Genomic DNA, 23,956 nt, shown 5'->3' with positions numbered 1-23,956 from the left:
TACCCTACCCCTACTTTACTTTTAAACCTTCCCTAGACCTCCACGAATAATTCAAGACCAAAATTAGCCAAATCGGTTGAGCCGTTCTCGAGTTTTAGCGAGACATTGATAGCAGCCATTGATTTTTGTATATATAGATATAATATTAGTTTTGATAGTGTATTGTGCAAATTTAAAGATCATATAAATTATTATCTTCTTCGTTAAAATCTTGATATTCTTTAGGTATTCTTTTTGAGATTTCAAATTCTATTTACTATCAATACATTTTCATCAATCCATTGATAGTGAAAAGAATTTGAAATTTCAGTATTGCCTCCTGGACTACAGCTTATCGAAAATTACATCATAGTACAACTATGCTTCTAGAGATGGCGCTACATGTCATAGACACGATAGTACTTCACCCTTATACCAATTAGTACTGACTGGTGCCACTAGATGGCCACTTTTACGTAAATTAAGTACGGGGAAAAGTAGCATCGCGGGGGGAGAGGCTTCAAGCTCCGTCCATAGCTTCAAGGTCGTTAGCGAATGTAGGAGCCTTAACGTTCTACAATGAGTGCAAAAAACTCAATAACTTGGCTATTCTATGCATCGAATCGAACGTACTTCAACGTTTGGATTGTGAAGATTTAATCGACCAATGTGCAATTCAAAAAGTCAGACGTGTTTGCCTGTGAAAAAAATGATTGCAATATAATTATGAGTCAAGCTGAGTGCAGAATTTGTAGTTCTAAGAACAAAAATAAATATATTTCTATATAATATTAAAGTACATAAATAATACATGTAATAAACTATTTGCAATACATGATTTATTTTAATTATTTAAAAAACAAATCAATGAATGCTTCTCCTGATGTTCTCGCAATCCCAACAGTGAAACGAAGAAGCCAAACGAGTAAAAATTATCGCAGAGGAATATCTGTTGTGCTTACTTCAACACCCTTTTTTTATAGTGGGGAAATCTTACATAGATACCCACCGCCCCCGGGGAAGAGGTCGTGGGTTATGTCAGATTTCTACCGACTAAAACCCCACTGTGTTCCGTCGAGCCACATAAGTGAAGGTGCCACGGGTGCTTGTTAGAATTCGTCCGCGTCCTTACTTCAACACCCTACAAAACCGAACTTGAAGAAAGAGCGACTTAAAAGGGCGAATAAATGTTCAAATCCAAAAGAAGGGTTAAAAAGACTCAAAATAACAAAAGATGAAAATATAGATAAGGACGCTTTATGCGTTTATTGTATGGACGTTAATCATACTTATTTGAAGTCCTCAGAAGGATGAGTGGCATGCCAACCTTGTGCCTGTACGACACATACAGCCTGTGCAGGTGTTGATGACGACAATCAAGAAGACATCCACATGCGTACATTCTGTGACAAAATAACTCCTATCCGAATTGGAACCCTATACTGTCCCTACCCTGATGGGGTTTTTAATAAGGTTTCGTAAAATTACAATTATAACTATTGTTAGTGAAGTCCCGTGTCCCCTAGTGGGGTATGGGGCAGATGATGTACATCTGTTTCACTGATCGATTTTCTTTATGGACAAGTAGGTGATCAGCCTTCTGTGTCCTGCCAGACCGAGACTTTTTTTTTTTTTTTGCGTCCCCACCGGGAATCGAACCCAGGACCCCTCAGTTCTAAGCTCACGCGCTAACCACTGTACCAAGGAGGCGGTCATATATAATAACTATTGTTGATTATTTTTATTACTAAATGCTATGCCAAATGATACTTTTCATTAGTTCCAAGAAATAAATATATTTGATTATTTTTTAATTGTTTATTTTCTTTAAAGCCCTCGTTATGCTCCCCCTTCCTAATTGCGAAAGTTTGTAAGAATGTGTGTGTGTTTGTTGCTCTTTCACGCAAGAACCGATTGTTACAAAATTTGCTACGTAGACAGCTGGACAACTGGAATAACATATAGGCAACTTTTTATCCCGATATTCCTACGGGATACGGACTTACGCGGGTGAAACCGCGGGGCGCAGCTAGTTAATGATAATTCTTACGATGTTGACTTGCTTCTAGTGTACCTATGAGGATGAATTAATGATTATTGATTATGTAAACAAGCTTTCGTAATTCACGAGAGAGGTGATATCAAGAAATCAATTTCAATAAATCCAAAAAGACAGTCCGTGTTGATTGGTTGGGATGACATTTAAAAGAATACCCTTCAATTAGTAGACCCAAAACGCACATAATGAAGACTTGTAGTTAATGAAAAAAAGTTATCATTGCACAATAACTTAATCTGAACATATATAACATATAATAGTACAAAACACAGTCGCTCTCTGACCTCGCTTTGACCCTATAAAAAAAGCACACCCAACGTTTCCTGGGTCAGTTGGTAACATCACTACAAAGTATAAAACAAAGTCGCTTTCCCTGTCCCTATGCCACTATGTTTGCTTAAATCTTTAAAACTACGCAACAGATTTTGATGGAGGTTTTTTTTTTAATAGATAGAGTGATTCAAGAGATTATATGTACCATAACATCTATTAAACTACTGTGAAACAACGCGTGCGAAGCCGCGGACATGAGCTAGTAACATATAAAACGCAAAGTTGACTGGTCTGAATGATCTATCAACGCACAGCCCGAACTACTGGACCGATCGAGCTGAAATTTTGAATGCAGATGGCCACAATGATGCAGGCATCCGCTTAGAACTAGGTTTCGTTAATTCTACCCCGCAGGCGAGAAAATAGGGGCTGAAAGATTGTACCTTGAATATTTACTTACTTTGACCACACGAGCGAAGCTGCGGGCAAGAGCTAGTGACTTATAAGCATAATATTAAAAATACATTACACGACTAGTATCGAAAATACAGTTTCGAAAGCACATTCTTTGTATAACTGCTTAAAAATTATTTTTTCTTATAATGTGTGGTTTTTGTTTTCATTGCATGTTGACTTGAATATTTAATCGATTCTAAATAGATTTTAACTTATACGGTATTACTGTAACAAAAATATTATATTATTTCACTATTATTAACTATTTAAACAATATTCAATGAAATTGAAATAATATTTTACATAGTACTGTGATAGCAAAATTTTGTGGAACAATCCAATATTCGAAAGTCATATCATTCCAAAACTAAAAAAAAAACAAATAAATAAAATATCACGAATCACAGACGAAAAAAAAAAAAATAACTTGCCAGTATGTTATAGAAAAACATCGTCGGAATCAGAAGTAAAAAAATCACAGATAAATAATAACTGTCGGTCATCACAGATAAAAATTACTTATAGTTACGATTCAGTCTTACCGTTTCTTAAAAACTAGGACAATCTTCTTGCTTGAGGTACAATAAATAAAACCAACGTCATTCTTGTTCGTATTACGTCAATATTACTTAAGAACTAATTTTACCACAATGAGAACATTCACGGTGTGGCAACACTGGGAATTATTGTATTACATCCGAATATAATGTTGTATAAATGTTGCCAGACAAAAAGGCATGTCATAAAATACCCGAGTACGTATTTTTAGTCATTATAAAACACTTTTTTTTTTTCTTTTTTTTTTAATAGCCAGCATTGCCACTCACAAATATACACCAGGGCCGAACCGTGAAATTATTTATGTCATTGATTTTAAATTTAAGTGTAAGTCAAATACACATAAGAGTTCTCAACAATACTTAAACATAATTGCTCCCTTACCTATTGCTAATTTAATCTAAAAATCTCTCAAACAAAATTATTAAAAGACCTATATATTGCTTAAGTTGAACATAGACGAAAATCATTTGACAGAACTCAAAAAAAAAAAACTCAAAATCACATCTGACAGAACCCTAAAAAAAAATCAACGACACAACCAACTTCACACCGATCCGCACCGATCGTTGCAACACAACAGCAGCAACAACAACATAAATTACATATAGACGAAATTGAACCGGCACAGGCTCTGCGACAGCGACGATATTATCGGCCCGTAGCCCTGCGCGTTGTCGTACAGCTCGAACAGCGGCGCCGCGACCAACTTGTAGTTCTTCGGCACCGCGAACAGCGCGCGGTCCTGCAGCTGCACGAGGAAGAGCCGCTTGTGCTCCTTCGGTTTCGTTATGTGCGGCGGTATGTACGGGTATTGGGGCGGTTCGAAGTTCGGCCGCCACCAGTTGCCTTTAAAGAAGAAAAAAAAAAAGAAAAATTATTTGCACAAAAAAAAAAAATTAACGCGCGGAATTATTTGCACAATATGTGCTGGATAACACATGACCGCTGCTCGATATGGTGATGGTAACATCGTGAGGAAACCGGTGTGTCGAATGATAAAAAAAAAAACAAAAGGTCGACGACATGTGACATCTGCAAACCCGCACTTGGCCAGCGTGGTGGATTATAGGATTAAAAAAACAATATATTTCCTGCACGCCCGCCCGGTCTCGAACCCCGACTTATCGATTTTGAAGTCCGACGTGCTCACCACTGTGCCACCACTGCTTTTACACACAACATAATAATAAGTATATATGAAAGATTCCAAATCATAGAAAAATTTAGAAAAAAAAGATCCTGGGCAGCTCAATGGAGAGGTTCCACAATCAAAAGTAACATAATAACAAACACAGAATACAATACAGTCGAACCGATAACCATCACCTTTTTTGAACTCGGGTAAAAATAAACAGAACTCTTACATAAAAAAAAAAGTAACTTACCAATAGTGTCTTCTATGAGCCAATCCTGCTTAACGCCATCTTGTCGGCCGAGTGTCTCTGTCAGCAACCGTTTCAGACCCTCTATTTCATCCTGAAGCATATGATATTGAATGATTAATTTAATTTTTCTTTACTGTACACAACACTAATATGGTTGGGATGCCAATTTTACGATTTTAAAATTACAATAATACATAATTATAGACTCAATATACATGTCTATGCTAATATTATAAAGCTGAAGAAGAGTTTGTTTGAAAGCACTTATCTCAGGTACTACTGGTCTGGTTTGAAAAATTCTTTCAGTGTTACTTAGCCTTTATTGAGGAAGGCTATAGGCTTTTCTTGTACCACGGGCGAAGCCGGGGCGGACCGCTAGTAACACATAAAAATCATAATATAGCTCTCAATTACTTGGAAATTAGGAAATGCCGCAAATTACTATTAAATACATCAATACATAAAGAAACTCAAGAAACACAAAGAAAGGAAACAAGAAAGAAAGGAAGGAAGATAGAAAGGAAGATAGAAAGAAAGACAGATAGAGAGAAAGAAAGGGCCTGGATCCTCAATCTGTAATATAACATTCTTGACATAAAAATCTGCTCATTGCATACAACTGATTGCAGAGAACTGTTTGATTGCACTTTCACAAAACTTAGACATTATATTCATTTATGCTTTGTTCGGTGTTTGCCTTCGATAGAATTTATAGTTGTCCAGGTAGCCCATGTGCTAATTGACACTATAATCTATGTACGATAACCTTTTTCTCCATAAAATAGTGTCAAACATCCATCCAACCATCCATACATACAAAGTTTTGCATTTATAGTATTTGGAGGATATTTGAATCTAAAAGGGGACATGGAATATTCAAAAGCTCACTCCTTTTAACTAGCTCATATCCAACTTATATTATAAATGTGAATGTTTGTGAAGATGGATGGATGTATGTGTATGTGTATGTTTGTTACTCTTTCACACATAAACTACTGAAACAATTGCAATGAAATTAGGTGTGTTGACAGCTGGACAACTGAAATAACATATAGACAACTTTTTATCCTGATATTCCTAAGGATACATACTTACCATATAATATATGTATATATATGTTATGGTAAGTTATATGATATATATGATATGATAGAGTACAGCCCATTCCATTTCACAATCTACTCCAAACCATTACGGTTCCTTATTAAATATTTCAAGACAAAAATCAGCCAAACCAGTCAAGTTTTAGTTTTATAGCATTGAAATGCTTTATTAATGAGAAATTTTGAAAGAACAGAAAAATTTTCATCATGAGGCGGGATTCGAACCCACATTTTTTGCCTAACAGTAGTAATATTCAAAATTTCTCAGTCCAACCATTCCAAGTGTAAACTAGACAAACACCCAACAATCAATTTGTATCTAAAGACAGAGGAAACATAGCTCACCTCTCCCGGATTTAGTTCTCCGCCAGGCAATTTGAAGAAAGCCGTTCCCAATTGCAATAACAACACATGCGGGAGACCATGCTCGTGCACTAACAATACACCCTCTACTGATCTGAAAAAAAAGGAAATTAGTGAATATTGAACTAATATTGACATTCGATTTACCCTAATATGATAAGGATTTTTACTACTATAATAAGAAATATTAATGAAAGATATCCTACTAATGCAATCAACGGGAAAGTTTGTAAGTATGGATGGATGTTGGTTACTCTTTCACGCAAAAACTACTGAACCGATTGCAATGAAATTTGGTACGTAGATATCTCGATAACTGGCATAACATATAGGCAACTTTTTATCCCGATATTCCTACGGTATACAGACTTACGTGGATGAAACCGCCCGACGCAAGCAGTTATTAATAAAGGATAGGAGTAGTATAGATAATAATTTTTTTTTTAAGTTATGTAGTGAAGATCTAGCCAAATCTTAGTATGATGAATGGCTAAGTCAATAAAGACGTGTCAAATTCTATAAGCTTCCACGATAAAAACATAGCACCAAATTGGTTTTTAAACAGAATTGGAATGAGGAAAACGAAAAAGTACGCATGGCAAGTTGGCTACTTTTGTTTAATTACTGAGCTTGTAAGGTTTGAAATAGTGAAACCGCGCGACTGGTTTAGTATTTAATATTTGCTTACCTCCGCATGCCAATCTTGGAAAATTCCTCACGCATCCTTTGAAATCTTGCAGGCACTGAAGCATCCTTCTCGAATAGAGGTTCTTTGGTTCCAAACGTGTAATTAGTCAAGGGATACAGATTGATCGATCTATTTAAAGTTAGACTGGCTGTGTTTTGACTGTTTTGATGCTGCATACCGGGCCGCACCGGCCACTGTTTCGCCTGCACTGTAGCCATAATGTTTGTGGTATTGTTCGAAGTATCTGATGTATATTGATTACAATAGTAAATTATGTTTTAGCTTAATAGAAGAGAAGATTTAACATTAATATACGATAATATTTGTTATTTAACAACACGTTTCAGCTTTGGACGCCGATTTCGTTTTTTGGCACTCACAAACCATGAACTACAAATGTCTGCCACAGATATTTAAAGCCACAATTTGCAATACGTGTCCACAGATGAAACTTAAGTTACCAACAATAGTTAACTACCACTTTAGTTCTATATATAATAATAGTTTTTTATTGTGTTACTTATGCATTTTTTTGTGCCTTATCTTTCTAATTTGAATGATAATACGATTAAAAATATTTATTTTAAGAAAAAAAAAGTGCGGTTGACTTACGAGGTGTCAGTGTACATCTTTATTGTTATATAGTGCTATAGTTAATGGTGCTGCCATTAATATCAACTGTCTACTTGTGTCAAACGGGTTTGTTATGTCAAACTGTTTTAGTTATGGTGCCTCGCACTTGCAGTGATAAAAATATAAATGAAATAGATTTTTAGTTGGTTTAAGTTAATTAAATTATTTTAATGATGTCCCAACAGACAGAATTATTGACGGAAAATCCAGCACAATGGACAACTGTATCCTTCGTCACGCCAGAAATACAGAAAAAAGAATTGAAACCATTTGTTTTGTGTAAGTTACAAGTAATTTAATTATAATATTTGAGACAATATAATTAATCCTATGCTTACGTTTTGCGAAAGAAGTGTAATATGTAATATGTCAAATACCTGTTATAGTATCATATTAGTAATCGAAGTTCTATCGACTTTTCATAACGAATTCTTGGAAATATAAAAATATTCCCATTTTGGTGTTGTTTTGCTCTGTATAATGTAATGTTCGGTTATAGCGCGCTTCTAACACCAGTGAACTATATTTATTTCAAAATAAACATGCTTTCTTTGTCATGTTCTGTATTCTTTATTTCAGTGGCGCTCAAAGAGCTAGAAGGCAACCCAGACAGCAGAATGTCGAGCCTGATGAATGCGGACAAATTCTCCGCAGTGCGATCAGTAGTGCGGCATGTATCCAGACTCCGATCGGCAAACAAAGAACCATGGAGCGAGGAAGACATGCAAATGTTTCTGGAAGGACTCAAGTGAGAGCTTAAAATAAAACAACATTTCTACATGTTTCAATGATATATATGAAATGAAATGAAATTCTTCATTGCTTATAAAAAAAAAACAGAACATAACATTAAAAGTAAGCAAAAGACGGCCTTATCGCTAGGTAGCGATCTCTACCAGGCAACCCTTAAAGGAGTAGGAAAAATTAATATATATAAATAGTGGGTGAGCAAAAATAAGGCAGTTAAGAAAACTGAGTATCGCAAAGTATTAAAATATATACATATCATATACATACACACATACATAATCTTAACATATTTATTTATATTAAACAGATATAAACAGATTTATAATAAGTTCAAATACATGAATAAAAATTAAAATACCCATAAAAGTAAATACATATAAAAAGATAGAATACAGATAACTGTTATGTTTGGAACAATTAATTATAGTTTTCCATGGAATATAGAAAATTGTTTTTAAAATATTTTTTCTTTTTTCAACAATATATTATGTATTTGCTTTTTAAACGTTTACACATAATGAAACAGTGACCAGACCATTTCTGCACTTTAAATTGTAAAACTTTAACAAAAAACTTATCTTTCTTAAAATTGTCCCAACTAAACCAAAAGTTTTATGGGACCACACTGGAGGCATTGGCATTCAAATAAGTAAAAGATCTGAGATAACAAGTCCAAAAAAGTATAGTACATTTTTTGATGTTGGGCGACAAATATAAAGGAAAGTCATTTCCCGTATCTGTCCCTATGTATGTGTGTATGCATACTTAGATCTTTAAAACAACCCAATGGATTGTGATAGATTTTTTTAGTAGATAAGAGTGATTCAACAGATTGGTTAACATATATTTAATTACCCTCAATAAAATGCGAGTGAATTAAAAATAATACAATATAATAATCATATTTTTTACATGGAACAATATTAACTGTACTAATATTATAAAGCTGAAGATTTTGTTTGTTTGTTTGGGCGCACTAATCTCCGGAACTACTGGTCCGATTTGAAAAATTCTATCAGTGTTAGATAGCCCATTTATTGAGGAAGGCTATAGGCTATATATGTACCGCGGGTGAAGCCGGGCCTGACCACTTGTAATATAATATAGATGTTTTTCAGATTTACACCAGAATGTGTGAGTGAGCTAACTGCAATGTTATGTACGGATAAAATATACAATAACATACAAAGACACTTACGGATAAAGCCCGGCGTAGCTAGTTTGCAGTGGAAAATTGATTTTTCTCTAAGGTAATAACACTTAGGACCACGACCAGGATAATCCTTCGTCCTATTATCGCAATAATCCTACTTCCTACTATCTTACTAATATTATAAATGCGAAAGTTTGTAAGGATGTGTGTGTGTGTTTGTTACTCTTTCACGCAAAAACTGCTGAACCGATTGCAAGGAATTTTGGCACGTAGACAGATGGACAACTGGAATAACCTATAGGCAACTTTTTATCCCGTTATTTTTATATACCTACCGTACCGGGATACAGACTTATGCGGGTAAACCCAAGGGGCGCAGCTAGTACATTATAGAATGTTGTTTTATTTTTTTGCTGCTATATATATAACTCTAAGGTGAGTGACTGACTGACATAGTGATCTATCAACGCACAGCCCAAACCACTGGACGGATCGGGCTGAGATTTGGCATGCAGATAGATGTTATGACGTAGGCATCCGCTAAGAAAGGATTCTGGTTAATTCTACCCCCAAGGGGATAAAATAGGGGGTTAAAGTTTGTACCATGAAAATTCTTAAAACAGCTAGTTTAACATAGAATTTTTTTACAGCCAAACCAACATACGGAAGGAGAATTCCAGCTTAGATAGATCGAAGGAAATCATACACAGGGACACACAAATAATCCTCACTTTGGAATTGACGAACGGACATAAACACTTATATAGAATGAGTGTGAATAAATTCCAAGAGTTGAGATTCGTTATAGCCAGCGCTCTGAAGAATATTATTGTATTGGAGAAGCGTAAATGTATGAGGAAAGACTGATTGTATTTATTGCACTAGCTGCTCGCCCCGGCTTCGCTCGTGGTGCATATATAGCCTATGTCGCTCGGTGATGTAGCAGCTTTCTAATGGTGAAGGAATTTTTCAAATCGGTCCAGTGGTTTGGGCGTAAAATCGTTACAAACATACAAAAATGCGAAAGTTTCCTCTCTACATTATTAGTTTGTGAATTATGCCAGTATGCATGAATTTTAATGAATTCAAAGAACCAAAACATTTTAGAATATTAGTTATTTTTCGTAGGTATCCTCAAAAATAGCTGAACCGATTTTGATTAATCATTCGCTTCTAGAAAGCTACATTAGAATTGAGTAATTCATGGGTCTGCATTTAAGCAGGCGAAGCAGGGGGACATGACTAGATTTATAAAACTAACGGTTATGTATTTTTCTAAATTATAAGATTTTCACTACAACTTCGTCCATTCAGCGTAAGATAAATGACTCATATAAAAATGTTGCACTATAGAGCCCTATCGTCCTGTGAAAGTTGCATTAAAGTACGTGCAGTCATTCCAAAGAGGAAAAATAAACGGTCAAAAAATTAAGTGTTAAATGTTTTGGTATTATATTTTATATTATAATAGTTAACACTCACACATACAGACACGTAAATTTTATTTTTATGTATTGAAAGGGTTTAATTATAAATAGGAATGCTAAGAAGGAATAAGGGAAGACTGAATAAGATTATATACTTGTTTAAATTAAATATATTTATTACTGTTAAATAATTAAAGATGATTCAATCAGTTTTCGAAATAAATTGTTTATGATTTAGAAATTAAAAACTTTTTAACGGATTTTAAACGCTGTCCCCGCGACCACGCTCGCTGTAAAGTGTTCGAAACGTCGGGTTAATGACATAATGAATAAATCGCGTTTAAAATCCGTTAAAAAGTCTTAAATTTCTAAATGTATAACGCAACCATGCGTACATAATCGTATATACATTCCTTTTGGCAAATTTTATCAATATATAAAAATTATGTAGGTAGGTGTTGTTGATAAAGCAAGGGGATTTAGCCTTCAATTTTTCGAAAGTTAGAAGGAGAGAGAAGATCGCGGTCCCCTACCTGTCTCTTACGCTACACAAAGTTAGCAATTTCTTTTTATCTTTCTTTCTTTCTTTCAATATTCTCTCTCTTTCTTAACATATGTCTTTCATTAATAATATCTCTATAGCACTCAAAAAAAGAAGGGACATATGTTTTATTATTTTTTCAAGTATTTTAGTAGATTTGGAATTAAAAATGAATTATTATAAGTTTATATAGTCGAGCATAAAATATCATGTTTTTTTTACATATTTGTGATTTAGTCAAATTAAGCCGATAATAACAAGGGGTCCTTATAAATTACTTCTGAGTAACATATTTTAGCTTATACGGATTGCATGGGCTGAAAGCTGTTTTATAATGCCTTAAACTTAAAGTATATGATCTATTACGTTGCGATATAAACAGAAAAATATATTAAATATAAAAAGCATTTCAATGCTATAAAACTAAAAATTAAATTTAACAAAGGCCGCGTTCCATCGATACAATATTGTAATCATTGAAATAATGTTTCGTATTGGTTGTGATGGTTCTTAATCATCTCAATAGATGGCGCGGGGTGCCCCTTAGGCACATGAAACCGAAAGAGTAGAAGAAATTCGATTACTGTGGCGGGATCACGGGTGGCCGAGAGGCTAGGCGTTGCTACGGTTAGGCAAGAAACGCAGGTTCGGATCCTGCCTCGTGATCAAATTTTTTCTACTCTTTCAAAATTTCTCATTTATAAAGCATTTCAATGTTATAAAACTAAAAATTAGAAAAATATATGATACGCTTCAGGGTAGATCCTAATTTGATAGTTTGTTGAAAACATAATGAATTTGATGCGATAGAAAAATATCAAAGATATATCTATTATTATTTAAATGATAAATAATCATGCTACTATACGGGCAGTCATTCTGGTTTTTTTGTTTTATTATTCTTAAAGTAACATAGCAATTTAATAATGATTAATTTTTTAGTTCAATTAAAATATCTTTAGTAAATCGTGCATACATATTTCAGAGGTATGCTATCTACGCATGTGTGGCCTGTGTGCCGACTCAGTATGAGTGTGTGCGTGCGTTATTTTAGCCCTTATTATCGAAGTTATTAAATAAACTATTTCGAAAGTATTGTTAATTATTGAATCGGTGCTCAAGAGAACAATTGAAATGTTATAAAACAATTTGTTGAAATGTAAACTTGAGATTTGATCTTATTAGATTTTATTTTGATAATAAAAGAAATTGAGAATATATTGTGTTTTATTCATTTGCCTTACGAGTGTTACTACTTCTATTTATTATTCTGTGGTATTACATATTACAATGCATTAGTTACAACTTAGGGTTTTAATCGAGTCCAAGGGAGTCAGTAACATACAAACATACAGGTGAAGCTAATATAATCGTGTAAAAAGGTTATAGGTAAGGCCCATAGATATAGAGCTTCCGATAGATCCGATTATCTCAAATTTTTCATACAAAAAAAAATTAAGAGAATTCTAGTTTTAGAAAAAATCCGATCCGAACCGGGTGATCGGGTCTGTGTAACATTTATTAAAAATAGTTAATGCAAGTAAAGCCCCGGGCTAAAACTGTGTGAGAATGTATTTTCTGTGATTTAGTGACTCGACCCTATTTTCGTGTGATCAGTTTAAGACATTTTATGGTATTATATTAAAATCACAAGTCTCAATTCATGCAAATATATTTGTTTATAATAAAATAAATTCTAAGTGTATCAGTGCATGTAAGACGATTACAACACAATATGACGACAAATTTTACAGCCATTTTCATGAGTAGCTTCATTAATTTCAACATTTCTCAGCTTCATTCATTTCTGTAACCAAAAAATATGGCCATAATTAAATAATCACACACATTTAATGCAATAAAGATGGGGGGGGCTTCATAAACCCCATCCCCCCTTGTCACGGGTTGTCACATCTTAAGAACCCCCTCCCGCCTTATGTGACGTAACACTTTTCAAATTATATATATCGACAGCAGGTGGTCAGGATTGTCTTCGGCCATGCTTCCAAGCGTGTAGGCAGTGGATACGTGCAAGGGAAATAAAAGTTACTTCGAATTGAAAGTCGGTTGTAATTCAAATTTAAATTAAATGACAAAATCACTTTAACCGTTAACTTAATTTTACACGTGAAATAGGAACGCGGTACAGTTCCCAGGAGACTTGCTACCGCAGAGACGGCTGGACAATTTCTGACTGTCCCCCTCGGCTTACGCCCCTCCTAGACTCTGTATAACGCTATTAGACGGCGCTGGCGCTCCAATATCACGACGCTTTGTTCGGTGGTTAGTGTACGTATCCGATAGATGGCACTCGCAGTCCAATACCTCGATGTTTGATCAATTTTTAGTGTGTATCCGACATATAGATGTATTTATGAAAAACTTAAAAAAGAAAGTATATTAAAAACTCAATTCAAAACATTTCAGTCCATATTTAAAACCGTGTTGTGACGTCACACAGCTTTCGACCGTCACATACCTTTTGATTTTACATTTTCAACCAACTTTAAAAACAATGAAGAGGTTCTTAATTCGCCTGTTATTATCTTGGTTTGTCGTTCCAATACATTCGACCGGAATTTTTGTCTTTATTGAACCGATTTTGACGATTCCATCTCTATTTGATAGTTGGTATCCCATTTACATTTGTTCTATCTCTGACAATTTAATATATTTTATTTTCAGTAAAAAAAAAAAAAATAATACAGTTATTCCTTTTTCCTCACCCTATGCTTCGCAGCTTCGTGCGCTTTGAGTGACGCGAGTTGTGTAAACGAGGCGCCACACTCGCACGAGTACGGCCTCTCGCCGGTGTGTACCCGCATATGCACTTTTAGTACCCCCTTACGCTAGAAAAAAAAAAAAACATCAAGCTTTGGAACGATTTACCAGCTACGCTGTTCCCGAATACTTACGACATTGGGGCCTTCAAGAAAAGAGCTCTGAAAGGCCGGCAAAGCACTTGTAACACCTCTAGTGTTGCAAGTGTTTATGGGCGGTGGTGACCACTTAACATCAGGTGGCCCACCTGCTTGCTCTGCCATAAAACCCTTGAGGAATATTGTAAACTAGCTTTAGGGAGTATGGGAAGTTGAATGAAAAGATAAGACACCTCTGGAGTTTTCCGTAGATAATTCCGGGGCGTAAAGTGTTGAAGGGCTGTATCCTTTTGTCTACCCTTTCCATTTCATTCCTTTATCCCCATCGTCAACCCTTTTTTTGACCTATAACCGTTAAAGTCGGCGAAAAATGGTGGTAGCGCTTATCATCAGGTGACCCACCAGCTCCTTTGTCGACATATAAAAATTAGAAACAAAACAATCCAAATGTTAATGGGCGGTGGCAGCGTTTACCACAAGGCGACCCACCAGCTCCATTGGCATAAAAAAATAATAGTAGTTGAAAAAAAAAAAAAAAATCACATCAACACTAAACAGTTAAACATATTTCACATCCCACTAACACAAGAACACTAACACTGAACACTTTCTCGCACACGGGGCAGGCGGCGCGCGCGGCGGGCGCGGCCGGCGAGTGCGCGCGCCGCACGTGCACGCGCAGCGCGCCCGCCGTGCTGTACGCGCGCGCGCACCGCCCGCAGCGCGCCGCCCGCGCCGCGCCCCCCGCGCCCCCCGCGCCGTGCGCGCGCGCCCCGTGCGCGGCCAGCGTCTGCCGCGTGAGGAAGCGCCGGTCGCACTGCGCGCATGCGTACCTATCAATGGTAAACGCAAAAAAATAACACGCTTCTTTTGACATATTTCAATGAAAAAATGACATTTTATTTTTTCACATATTTTTTAATCTTTTGACATATTTTTTTTGTCATAGTCGGCAATGGAGCTGGTGGGTCGCCTGATGGTAAGAGCTACCACCGCCCATGAACATTTGGAGAGGCGTAAGGTCAATTGTAGATGTTACGCCTCTACAATGGATTGCCGATTTTAAACTGGTCATGGTAAGAAAAAGGACATGGGCCTCTGGCTCCCCCACTCACCGTACGAAACAGAATAGCATGCTATGGTTTCACACTGGTTTTCTGTGAGAGTGTGGTACTTCCCTAGTGCGAGCTGGCCCAATTCGTGCCGTAGCGTGCTCGACTCCCACATTGCAGTAGAGTAAATTTTTTTTTTAAATTTTTCAATGAAAAAAACGGGATAAATAGCTTCTACTAGCTTCACCCGTATGTTTGTATGTAATAGACAACTGCAGTCTCGATTTTAAGTAAAAAAAAAAAACAGAAAATTCACAGGATTACATTATATCCCTATGTGTACTCTGTTTGAAAGAAAGTGAGTTATTATTAAAATAATAAATAAATAAGTAAGTAGAGTTTAATTTTTAGTTTTATAGCATTGAAATGCTTTATAAATGAGAAATTTTGAAAGAATAGAAAAAATTTGATCACGAGGCAGGATTCGAACTCAATAGATGGCGTGGGGTGCCCCTTAGGCACATGAAACCGAAAGAGTAGAAGAAATTCGATTACTGTGGCAGGATCACGGGTGGCCGAGAGGCTAGGCGTTGCTACGGTTAGGCTAGAAACGCAAGTTCGAATCCTGCCTCGTGATCAAATTTTTCTATTCTTTCAAAATTTCTCAAGTAAGCAGAGTTTATTTTTTTATCTTGGCAACACTCGTTCACATGTTAGTTATTGCTAATAACTTACCTAAGCATATCACTAAAAAAACTGCACAAATTATGATAGAATTCAATAACAACTACTTACTTATATTGCGAGGGATCACTGTGCTTCTTTGTTTTATATAAATGTTGCTTCAACGCTTCCTGTAAAAAAATAAATGTATTTTTTATAATTTTTAATACATATAAGTCATAATTGCAACAAAATATTAAAACTATTCAAGTAATTTTAAGAAATTTAAAAATTATTCAGTTTTTAATGAAAGCTCAAGAAAATAAGTAATGACATAAGATTATACTCCTGAGTGTTATAAAAAACCTAGAATGCGTAGAATGAAACCTAATTAGTATTTTGTAATAGCTCCATAAACAAACCATAACACAAATAATATGCAAAGAGTATCCATGGCGTTCTAAACATAAGTATTCTTTTATTATAAATACTGACAGCCACACACACACTTTAAATTAAAAAAAAAACTATCGACAAAAAAAGCAAATAATCAAAACATTCCATTTTCAAACGCCACAGCCTCCTGTCAAAACGTCGCTCGTCACAGGTGAAAGAGAACACAGAGACATAACAAAAGCTTCTCACCATTGAAGTGAACATCGCGTCACACTCCACGCAATAAAAGTCCTTATCTATATGCACGGAGCGTATATGTTTGTGCAACACCGATTTATATATGAACGTTCGGTTGCAGTGGTCGCAGTGGTAACGGTTCTTGTCGTCATGACGACTGGAAAACAATATTTTTTTTATTAAATAAGTAATAAGAACAATATATGATGATGGTGGTGGTGGTGATGTTGATGATGATTATGGTGAAGATGATAGTGTTGATGGTGATGGTGATGGTGGTGATGATGATGATGATGATGATGCTGATGATGATGAACACTCACCTCGTGTGTACGCGCAATATTTCTCTGCTCTTAAACGATCTCCCGCATTTGTGGCAAGTGTGTTTCTCATTGCTCGCGTGCATTTTAACGTGTCGCTGCATTACTGTGCGTTTTCTAAATCAAATCAAATTATATAAGTCAAATCAAATAAATCAAAAGAAAAAAACGTGGAATAATTTATTTAGGTATTAAATATACGAGTTTTAGTTAATTATCCCCAGCACATATTTGACAATTCCCCAATAAAGAAAAAAATCTCCGATTTAAAACCGTTAAATAAACAATGTCTGTCAAAATTTCTAAAACGTATCCCTCTACCCACTACGATTAAACCAATATGTTACAATACTAATCCCCGATTTAAAACCGTCAAAAATATACGTAAAAATCTCAAGATCGTCTCGCTCTACCCACCCACTACTATTCAACAAACAGCTTTTTACGGAAATAAATCCCGAACTTAAACCGTATCAGCCACAAATCAGAGACAAATTAGAGTCTCAAACATCTTATCCCCCCCCCCCACCCACCACGTTAAAACCAACAATATTTTACCTAATAAACCGTCACAATCGAAAAAAAAAAACAAACTCCCCACACATCAACCACGACAATATACAACAGAATCAATACTGCGATTTAAATCCGACAAAAAAAAAAAAAAAATAGTCGTCTCACTTGGTCGTGAAGTCGCACTCCTTACAGCTGTACTCCCGCGTGCAGCCCGCGTGCACCAGCGCGTGGTGCTCGAGCACGTGCTGCCGCGAGTGGCGCACTATGTTGCATATCTTGCATCTGTACCTGTATAAATGTGTATTTATTTTATCCCTACTATTCTAATATATAAAATTCTCGTGTCACAGTTTTCGTTGCCATACACCTCCGAAACGGCTTGACCGATTCTTATGAAATTTTTGTGTGCATATCGGGTATGTTTTAGAATCGGCTAACATCTATTTTTCATACCACTAAATGATCAGAGTAAGGCAGAACAGCGTTTGCCGGGTGCGGCTAGTAATATTATAAATGCGAAAGTAACTCTTGTCTGTCTGTCTGTTACGCTTTCACGCCTAAACCACTGAACCGATTTTGATAAAATTTGGTATGAAGATAGAACTGAACTTGGCAAAGGACATAGGCTACTTTTTATCGCGAAAAAAGGGTAGAAAGGGTTGAAAGAAGGGATGAAAGTTTGTATGAAAGTTCGTTATTGTCAAACCGATTTTGATGAAACTTGATATGAAGATGGAGCTAAACGTGGGAAAGGACAAAACATCCTTTTTAATGCGAAGAAAATACTCCTTATCATGTCGCGCGATATAAGGGAATTCTACGCGGGCGATGCCGCGGGCGAAAAGCTAGTTCATTAATGTTTTTTTATGTTATAGCGGGCAACTGAGCTGGTGGTTCGCCTGATGGTAAGCGATCACCACCGCCCGTGAACAGAGCAGAGGCAGTTCCTCTACGAATGTGCTGGCCACTTTTAAGGGATAAAGGAAAAGGAAAGGATTTACGACTGGAAAGAATGAATGGACTGGGACGGGTGAGGAAAAGGAAATGGGCCAACCAATAAAAACTTACTTTGTTGTATGCGATTTGATATGACCCCGCAAAGATGTTGCGCTCGGACAGTATTGGCCACAAATTTCACACAGCAGTGCACCGTTTTTCTGCGAAAAACAACAGCATCATCTAAATTTTTCCGTTTTGACGTGACAACGTCTTAAATTAGGTTGCGGCTCGGAGTCACTCATGAAAAAGTGTAACGCCCGGTAACGTTACGATGAGTCACCGAACTATGATCGGTCCGCCGCGCGCGCAGCACTAGAGAATTAGGCGCATTGAATCGGCGCGTGCTTGTGTCTCTGTCTCTGTCTTTTTAGTAAACAAAATATATTTTCTATAGTTAAAATTTGTGCAATTCTTATTTTCATTCAATTCCTTGTTCCTATTGTGCAATTTAATAATATTCATATCAATAAATATTCTACCGAGAAAAAGACGTTGTCACGTAAAATCTTCGCCCGTAAAGCCGAGTTTACAGGCAACCATTTTTTTCCGAACAGTTATAATCTGGATGTTTTCAAGGCGAGAGCGAATAGGTTTCTCTCAAGCAGACATGTCACCACCTAGATCACGTCTACTTTCCATCAGGTAGACCTGTGGTCAAATGTCTGCTTGATCTAATATAAAAAAAAATATATATATTACTCATATATGACTGACTGATAACATTTACCCCGGTTCGGAAGGCAGTTTCTACAGAGAAGAGCCGGCGAGAAACTCTATGTATAGTTGCTCTTTAAAATAATAACCATTTAAAATTTTAATTCTACATAATATGTAACATGTACATAACAATGATGCCAATGAACTGTCCTGTGGTTCTTAAGCGTCAACATTCCGTGGATTGTCATCCTACTTCCTACTAATATTATAAATGCGAAAGTTTGTAAGGATGTGTGTGTGTGTGTGTGTTTGTTGCTCTTTCACGCAAAAACTACTAAACCGATTGCAATGAAATTTGCTACGTAGATAGCTGGACAACTGGAATAACATATAGGCAACTTTTTGTCCCTGTATTCCTACGGGACGCGGACTTACGCGGGTGAAACCGCGTAGCTCAGCTAGTCTTCCATATATTCATTAACTCTATAGTAGACTCTCGGAACTAATACATTTTTGATATAGTTTTTTTAATTTAACACTATTACTATACTGTAGACTATAGAAAAAAAAAATAGCATAGCCACATACCGGTGTGTGCTTTTCCATATGCGATAATAAAACATCTTCGAAATTATAACCTTTCACGCATCTGTCGCATTTGTAGGGCGCCATTTTGTATTTCTCGGTTCCGCGATTCGCCTCCATCTCTTCTAGAACCTACGATGTTAACCGACCTTTTTATTATTGGAGGTTATTTCTGCTACTTATATATGTATGTATACGAGAAAATTTCTCAAGAACAGAAATCACATATTTTTCAATAGACTTCAACTAACCGACTTCCAAGAAGAAGGAAGATTCTCAAAAAATTGTATTCTTTGTGTTACACAAACATTCTTATATTACAAACGAATTTTAGGTCCTTTTGATCTCCCCCCATGAGATCTCCATCTATCCCCCCACCTCCTCACATTTTACGACGACCCCTCCTATTACGTGACGTAACAATAAAAATAAAAGTAAATTTAGATCGTTTTCGCATATCAGTAAATATTTTAAATCCTAACGTGTAACGGGCGAGCGAGCAGGAAATAAATTAGATTTTTCAATTTATCTTCACATGTGGATAACATCACCGCTGCTCGAAACGGTGAAGGAAAACATCGTGTGGAAACCGGCATGTCCGAGAATCGAAATCGAATGAATCGACATGTGACATCTGCCAACCCGCCACTTGGCCAGCGTGCTGGATTATGGCCTGAACCCTCATAGGAGGCCGTGTGGGTGTGATTAATTATCTCCTGATTATTAAAAATGAATTTTGGGAGTGAAGTCCCGTTTTCCCTAATGGGGTATGGGGCACATGATATACATCTGTTTCACTGATCGATTTTCTTCACGGACAAGCAGGTGATCAGCCTTCTGTGTCTGTCTGTGACCGAGACATTATTTTTTGTACTTCGATCCCAAGACCTCACGGTTCTACGCTCACGCATTAACGACTGGACCAAGGGTTCTCAATCAATAAACTCACTTGTTCCTTAGTCAGCTTTATGACCATATACTCGTCCGTTTCCCTCACCATCCTCGATGAAAAGCCACTTGGTATGGAACTCTTATGGAGGTTTTTCTCTTTGCGCTTATTTTTGTATAATTTTTTATCGAAGTCTTCCTTAGACGTTACAATACTATCCTGAAATATATAAACATAATTTATAAAAACACACTTTAACAACAACAATTGAATCAACGAAATTTTCCGTATCCTGTAGGAATATCGGGATAAAAAGTTGTATATATGTTATTCCAGTTGTTCAGCTGTATACGTACCAAATTTCATTGCAATCGGTTCAGTAGATTTTGTGTAAAAGAGTAACAAACACACACCCGTCCTTACAAACTTTCGCATTTATGTTAAATTAAATAAATAGTAGGAATAGTAGGATATACTAAAATTCTAATTCCTTTATTTACATCAACACAACATTGCACACACTTAGATTCTAGAATATACTCACAGGATCACTATCAGCTTTCTCTTCAACTGCGGAAGTTTGAGCACTAATTTCTTCCTTAACACTGTTAATATTCAAGCAGTCGGACGACTCATCTTCAAACTAGAATGAGAGACCTATTATTGTAACACCTTGTTGTCTTGTCTTGTATTTATAGAAGAAACTCTTGGACGTGAGATTGTTTCATTGTGATAAAAATTAGCCTATATAGTGATATAGGCTACTTTAAAGGCCAGAGAGTGGTCCAGCCTCTAGACATACACAATAATAAAACCAGAAAATCGCTCTATTGCTATGTGAAGCGAAGATAAACTAAACTTTCACATCTACAATAATATTAAGGATGAAATAGTCCATAAATAACATAAGAAACAGATAAACTCATGTGAACACACTCAAACTGACTGAAACCAACTCACCTCACCGTTATCACTATTATTGCTCAACAGAATCAATGGAATATCATCATCGAAGGCATCTTCTTCTTTAATCAATTTCTCACCTTCATAGTAATTGATTTCAATAGCTGATATTGAGAAATTATATGTTAATTTCATTTCTATTGAAGTGTCCTGGATTGAAAATTAAACATTTATTATGAAACTAGCTGCCCCGCGCTGTTTCACTCACGTAAATCCGTATCTGGTAGGAATATCGGGCTTAAAAGTTGCCTATATGTTATTCCAGTTGTCCAGCTGTCTATGTACCAAATTTCATTGCAATCGGTTCAATAGTTTTTGCAACAATGTTCAACCAGCTCCAATATCTGGTGAATTCTATGAAAAGAAATAATGTCTTGGTTTGGCATAGATTTTTCACACATCAAATGATCAGTGAAACAGATCCCCACAAGGGGACTTTAATATTTGGTTTATATGGTGTCACAGGGTTTGATCTGACTGTTCCGAAATAGCTTGACCAGTTGAAGTGAATTTTGGGTATAATAAATGTTAAAAACATATATTTACCATGTTAAAATTATTCAATCGTTGTTCGGCAAGTTTGCACTGCTTGATAAATTTGTTTATTTTATTTAAGAGAGTTGTGCAAAATACGCATATATACATTGTATCTGCAGTGCAGTCCTGAAATAAAATTATTAAATATAATAGTGAGATGAATTGAGTCAATAATAAAGAAAATGTATCTGCCAATAAATATTTTCTTAGGCATAATGTTTCAACATAGATATATATAAGGACTAGCTGCGTCCCGCGGTTTCACCCGCGTAAGTTCCGTAGGAATATCGGGATAAAAAGTTGCCTATATGTTATACCAGTTGTCCAGCTGACTACGTACCAAATTTCATTGCAATCGGTTCAGTAGTTTTTGCGTGAAAGAATAACAAACGCACACACATCCTTACAAACTGTCGCATTTATAATATTAGTAGGAAGTAGGATGAAATGAAGCGAAAACTTGAAAAATACTGACATTTTAATAAAAATAGAATTAAAACATACCTTCAATAAAAGCCTATTGTATACGAATAATTCCTCATGGTTCATGGGTTTTAATTTGTGCTTAATGGATAAGCAAGTGCGACAAACATTTTGAGCTATTGGTTCATTCATTTTTAATACATAAAACTCGTATCAAACTGCACAAAAATAAAAACAAACATTATCAACCTTCAAACATCAACCCACAGATTACGGTATACGAATAACAAAACTAGCTAGTATTTAATCGGTACTACAGATTAATATGATCCTCTTATGTCAAATGAAATCATTTTCAAAATTGGTTGTGTATGCCAGAATTGGTTTTCAATGAGTTATCTGTTTATCTGCTTTCCCCAATTTCAATCTTAGAAACATACAAATACAGGAGGAAATAATAATTGAGTTTTTATGAATAATTAACTATTTATATTTTTTAAATATAGTCGCGGCGTGTATGGCCTCAATTATAAAAAAAAAAATACTAGTCTGTGGCTAAAACGCTGACATTGACATATTATTATAAAAATATTTTGCACATATTTTCAAAATACAAACAATATTTTGTCATTTATTAATAAGTTAGTGCTAATATTTCACTTTGTGGACTGCACATCTAGTGAGTGCGACCATTTTTTGAAGAAACTAGTACGTAACATAATTGGTGGTGCATTACTATACCGAACAAAAATTTTTAGTTAAAACTAGCTTTTTCCCGCGGCTTCCCACGCGTTAATTCGTAAGTAAGTAGTTTAAATAGATGTTATTATATATATAAACCTTCCTCTTGAATCACTCTATCTACTAAAATCGAATCCATCTTCGCTGTGAAGATCCGCCATAGAGCATAATTATTTATTATATCACCATCATATCTCGGAAACTAGCCGTCCGATTTTAATAATTGAAACTGATATATAAAGTAACACAATTAGCCTTGATTATAGAGTCATTTATTTTAATATAGATTAATATCATCATACAAAAATCAACTTAAAATTACACTCCTTTTTTAACTATTAAATTTTAACTACAAATGGTTATTGTGGCTTAACTATAATAGTAGATATATGCCATCGAGAACAAATTTATTCGCATTAATATGTGTTTTGATTGTGTGGAACACTATTCTTGGTATAAATGGATTTAGCAGCGCACACCAATAACCAATCTTTTAAAGCATGTTTTTCATAACTTGGGATACATAAGTACCCGCGTTGTGCTCGTACCAGTGGGAATTTCGGGAAATTTTATACATTCCTTCCTCTTGAATTACCCTATCTATTAAAAAACCGCATCAAACTCCAGTTCAGTCCTCCGTCCAGTAGTTTTTCTTCTTCTTCTTCTTCTTTATTAAATGGCAACTCCCGATTCCACTGAGGACGGATTCTGCCAATGTCACGTTTTGT

General features: G+C 35.7%; 4 protein-coding genes across 6 annotated transcripts in view; 2 read left to right on the top strand and 2 right to left on the bottom strand.

The window, feature by feature from the left end:
• Nucleotides 1-3,369: 3,369 nt before the first annotated feature.
• LOC119838552 (cleavage and polyadenylation specificity factor subunit 5) lies at nt 3,370-7,268 on the bottom strand. The gene is made up of 4 exons (XM_038364533.1): nt 6,868-7,268; nt 6,162-6,273; nt 4,714-4,804; nt 3,370-4,174 (listed from the first exon to the last, which is right to left on the bottom strand). The coding sequence occupies exons 1-4, from the start codon at nt 7,083-7,085 to the stop codon at nt 3,927-3,929; spliced, it is 669 nt and encodes a 222-aa protein (XP_038220461.1). The 5' UTR covers nt 7,086-7,268; the 3' UTR covers nt 3,370-3,926.
• A 284-nt stretch (nt 7,269-7,552) lies between these two features.
• LOC119838598 lies at nt 7,553-11,854 on the top strand. The gene is made up of 4 exons (XM_038364589.1): nt 7,553-7,779; nt 8,080-8,248; nt 9,369-9,500; nt 10,054-11,854. The coding sequence occupies exons 1-4, from the start codon at nt 7,671-7,673 to the stop codon at nt 10,268-10,270; spliced, it is 627 nt and encodes a 208-aa protein (XP_038220517.1). The 5' UTR covers nt 7,553-7,670; the 3' UTR covers nt 10,271-11,854.
• Nucleotides 11,855-13,027: 1,173 nt separating this feature from the next.
• On the bottom strand, nt 13,028-22,757 carry LOC119838452 (zinc finger protein 260-like). The gene is made up of 14 exons (XM_038364399.1): nt 22,569-22,757; nt 22,074-22,190; nt 21,525-21,677; nt 21,109-21,207; nt 20,625-20,783; nt 19,679-19,807; nt 18,503-18,591; nt 17,600-17,722; nt 16,922-17,035; nt 16,611-16,755; nt 16,098-16,156; nt 14,849-15,083; nt 14,098-14,220; nt 13,028-13,178 (listed from the first exon to the last, which is right to left on the bottom strand). The coding sequence occupies exons 1-14, from the start codon at nt 22,677-22,679 to the stop codon at nt 13,173-13,175; spliced, it is 1,662 nt and encodes a 553-aa protein (XP_038220327.1). The 5' UTR covers nt 22,680-22,757; the 3' UTR covers nt 13,028-13,172.
• Nucleotides 22,758-23,061: 304 nt separating this feature from the next.
• LOC119838536 (spermine oxidase-like) overlaps nt 23,062-23,956 on the top strand; it is a 29,951-nt gene continuing 29,056 nt past the window's right edge. For 2 of the 3 annotated variants that reach the window (XM_038364509.1, XM_038364512.1), the window contains exon 1: nt 23,062-23,195. The gene's annotated coding sequence lies outside the window, so the exon portion shown is untranslated. Of the gene's footprint in view, nt 23,291-23,956 lie in introns of all 3 variants that reach the window. The other variant, XM_038364511.1, reaches the window with a different exon arrangement.

This window comes from Zerene cesonia, unplaced genomic scaffold, assembly GCF_012273895.1.
Source record: "Zerene cesonia ecotype Mississippi unplaced genomic scaffold, Zerene_cesonia_1.1 Zces_u003, whole genome shotgun sequence".
In the NCBI taxonomy this organism is placed as follows: domain Eukaryota; kingdom Metazoa; phylum Arthropoda; class Insecta; order Lepidoptera; family Pieridae; genus Zerene; species Zerene cesonia.
Note: the sequence above shows the minus strand (reverse complement) of the source record. Positions and strands in the feature narration are given on the sequence as shown.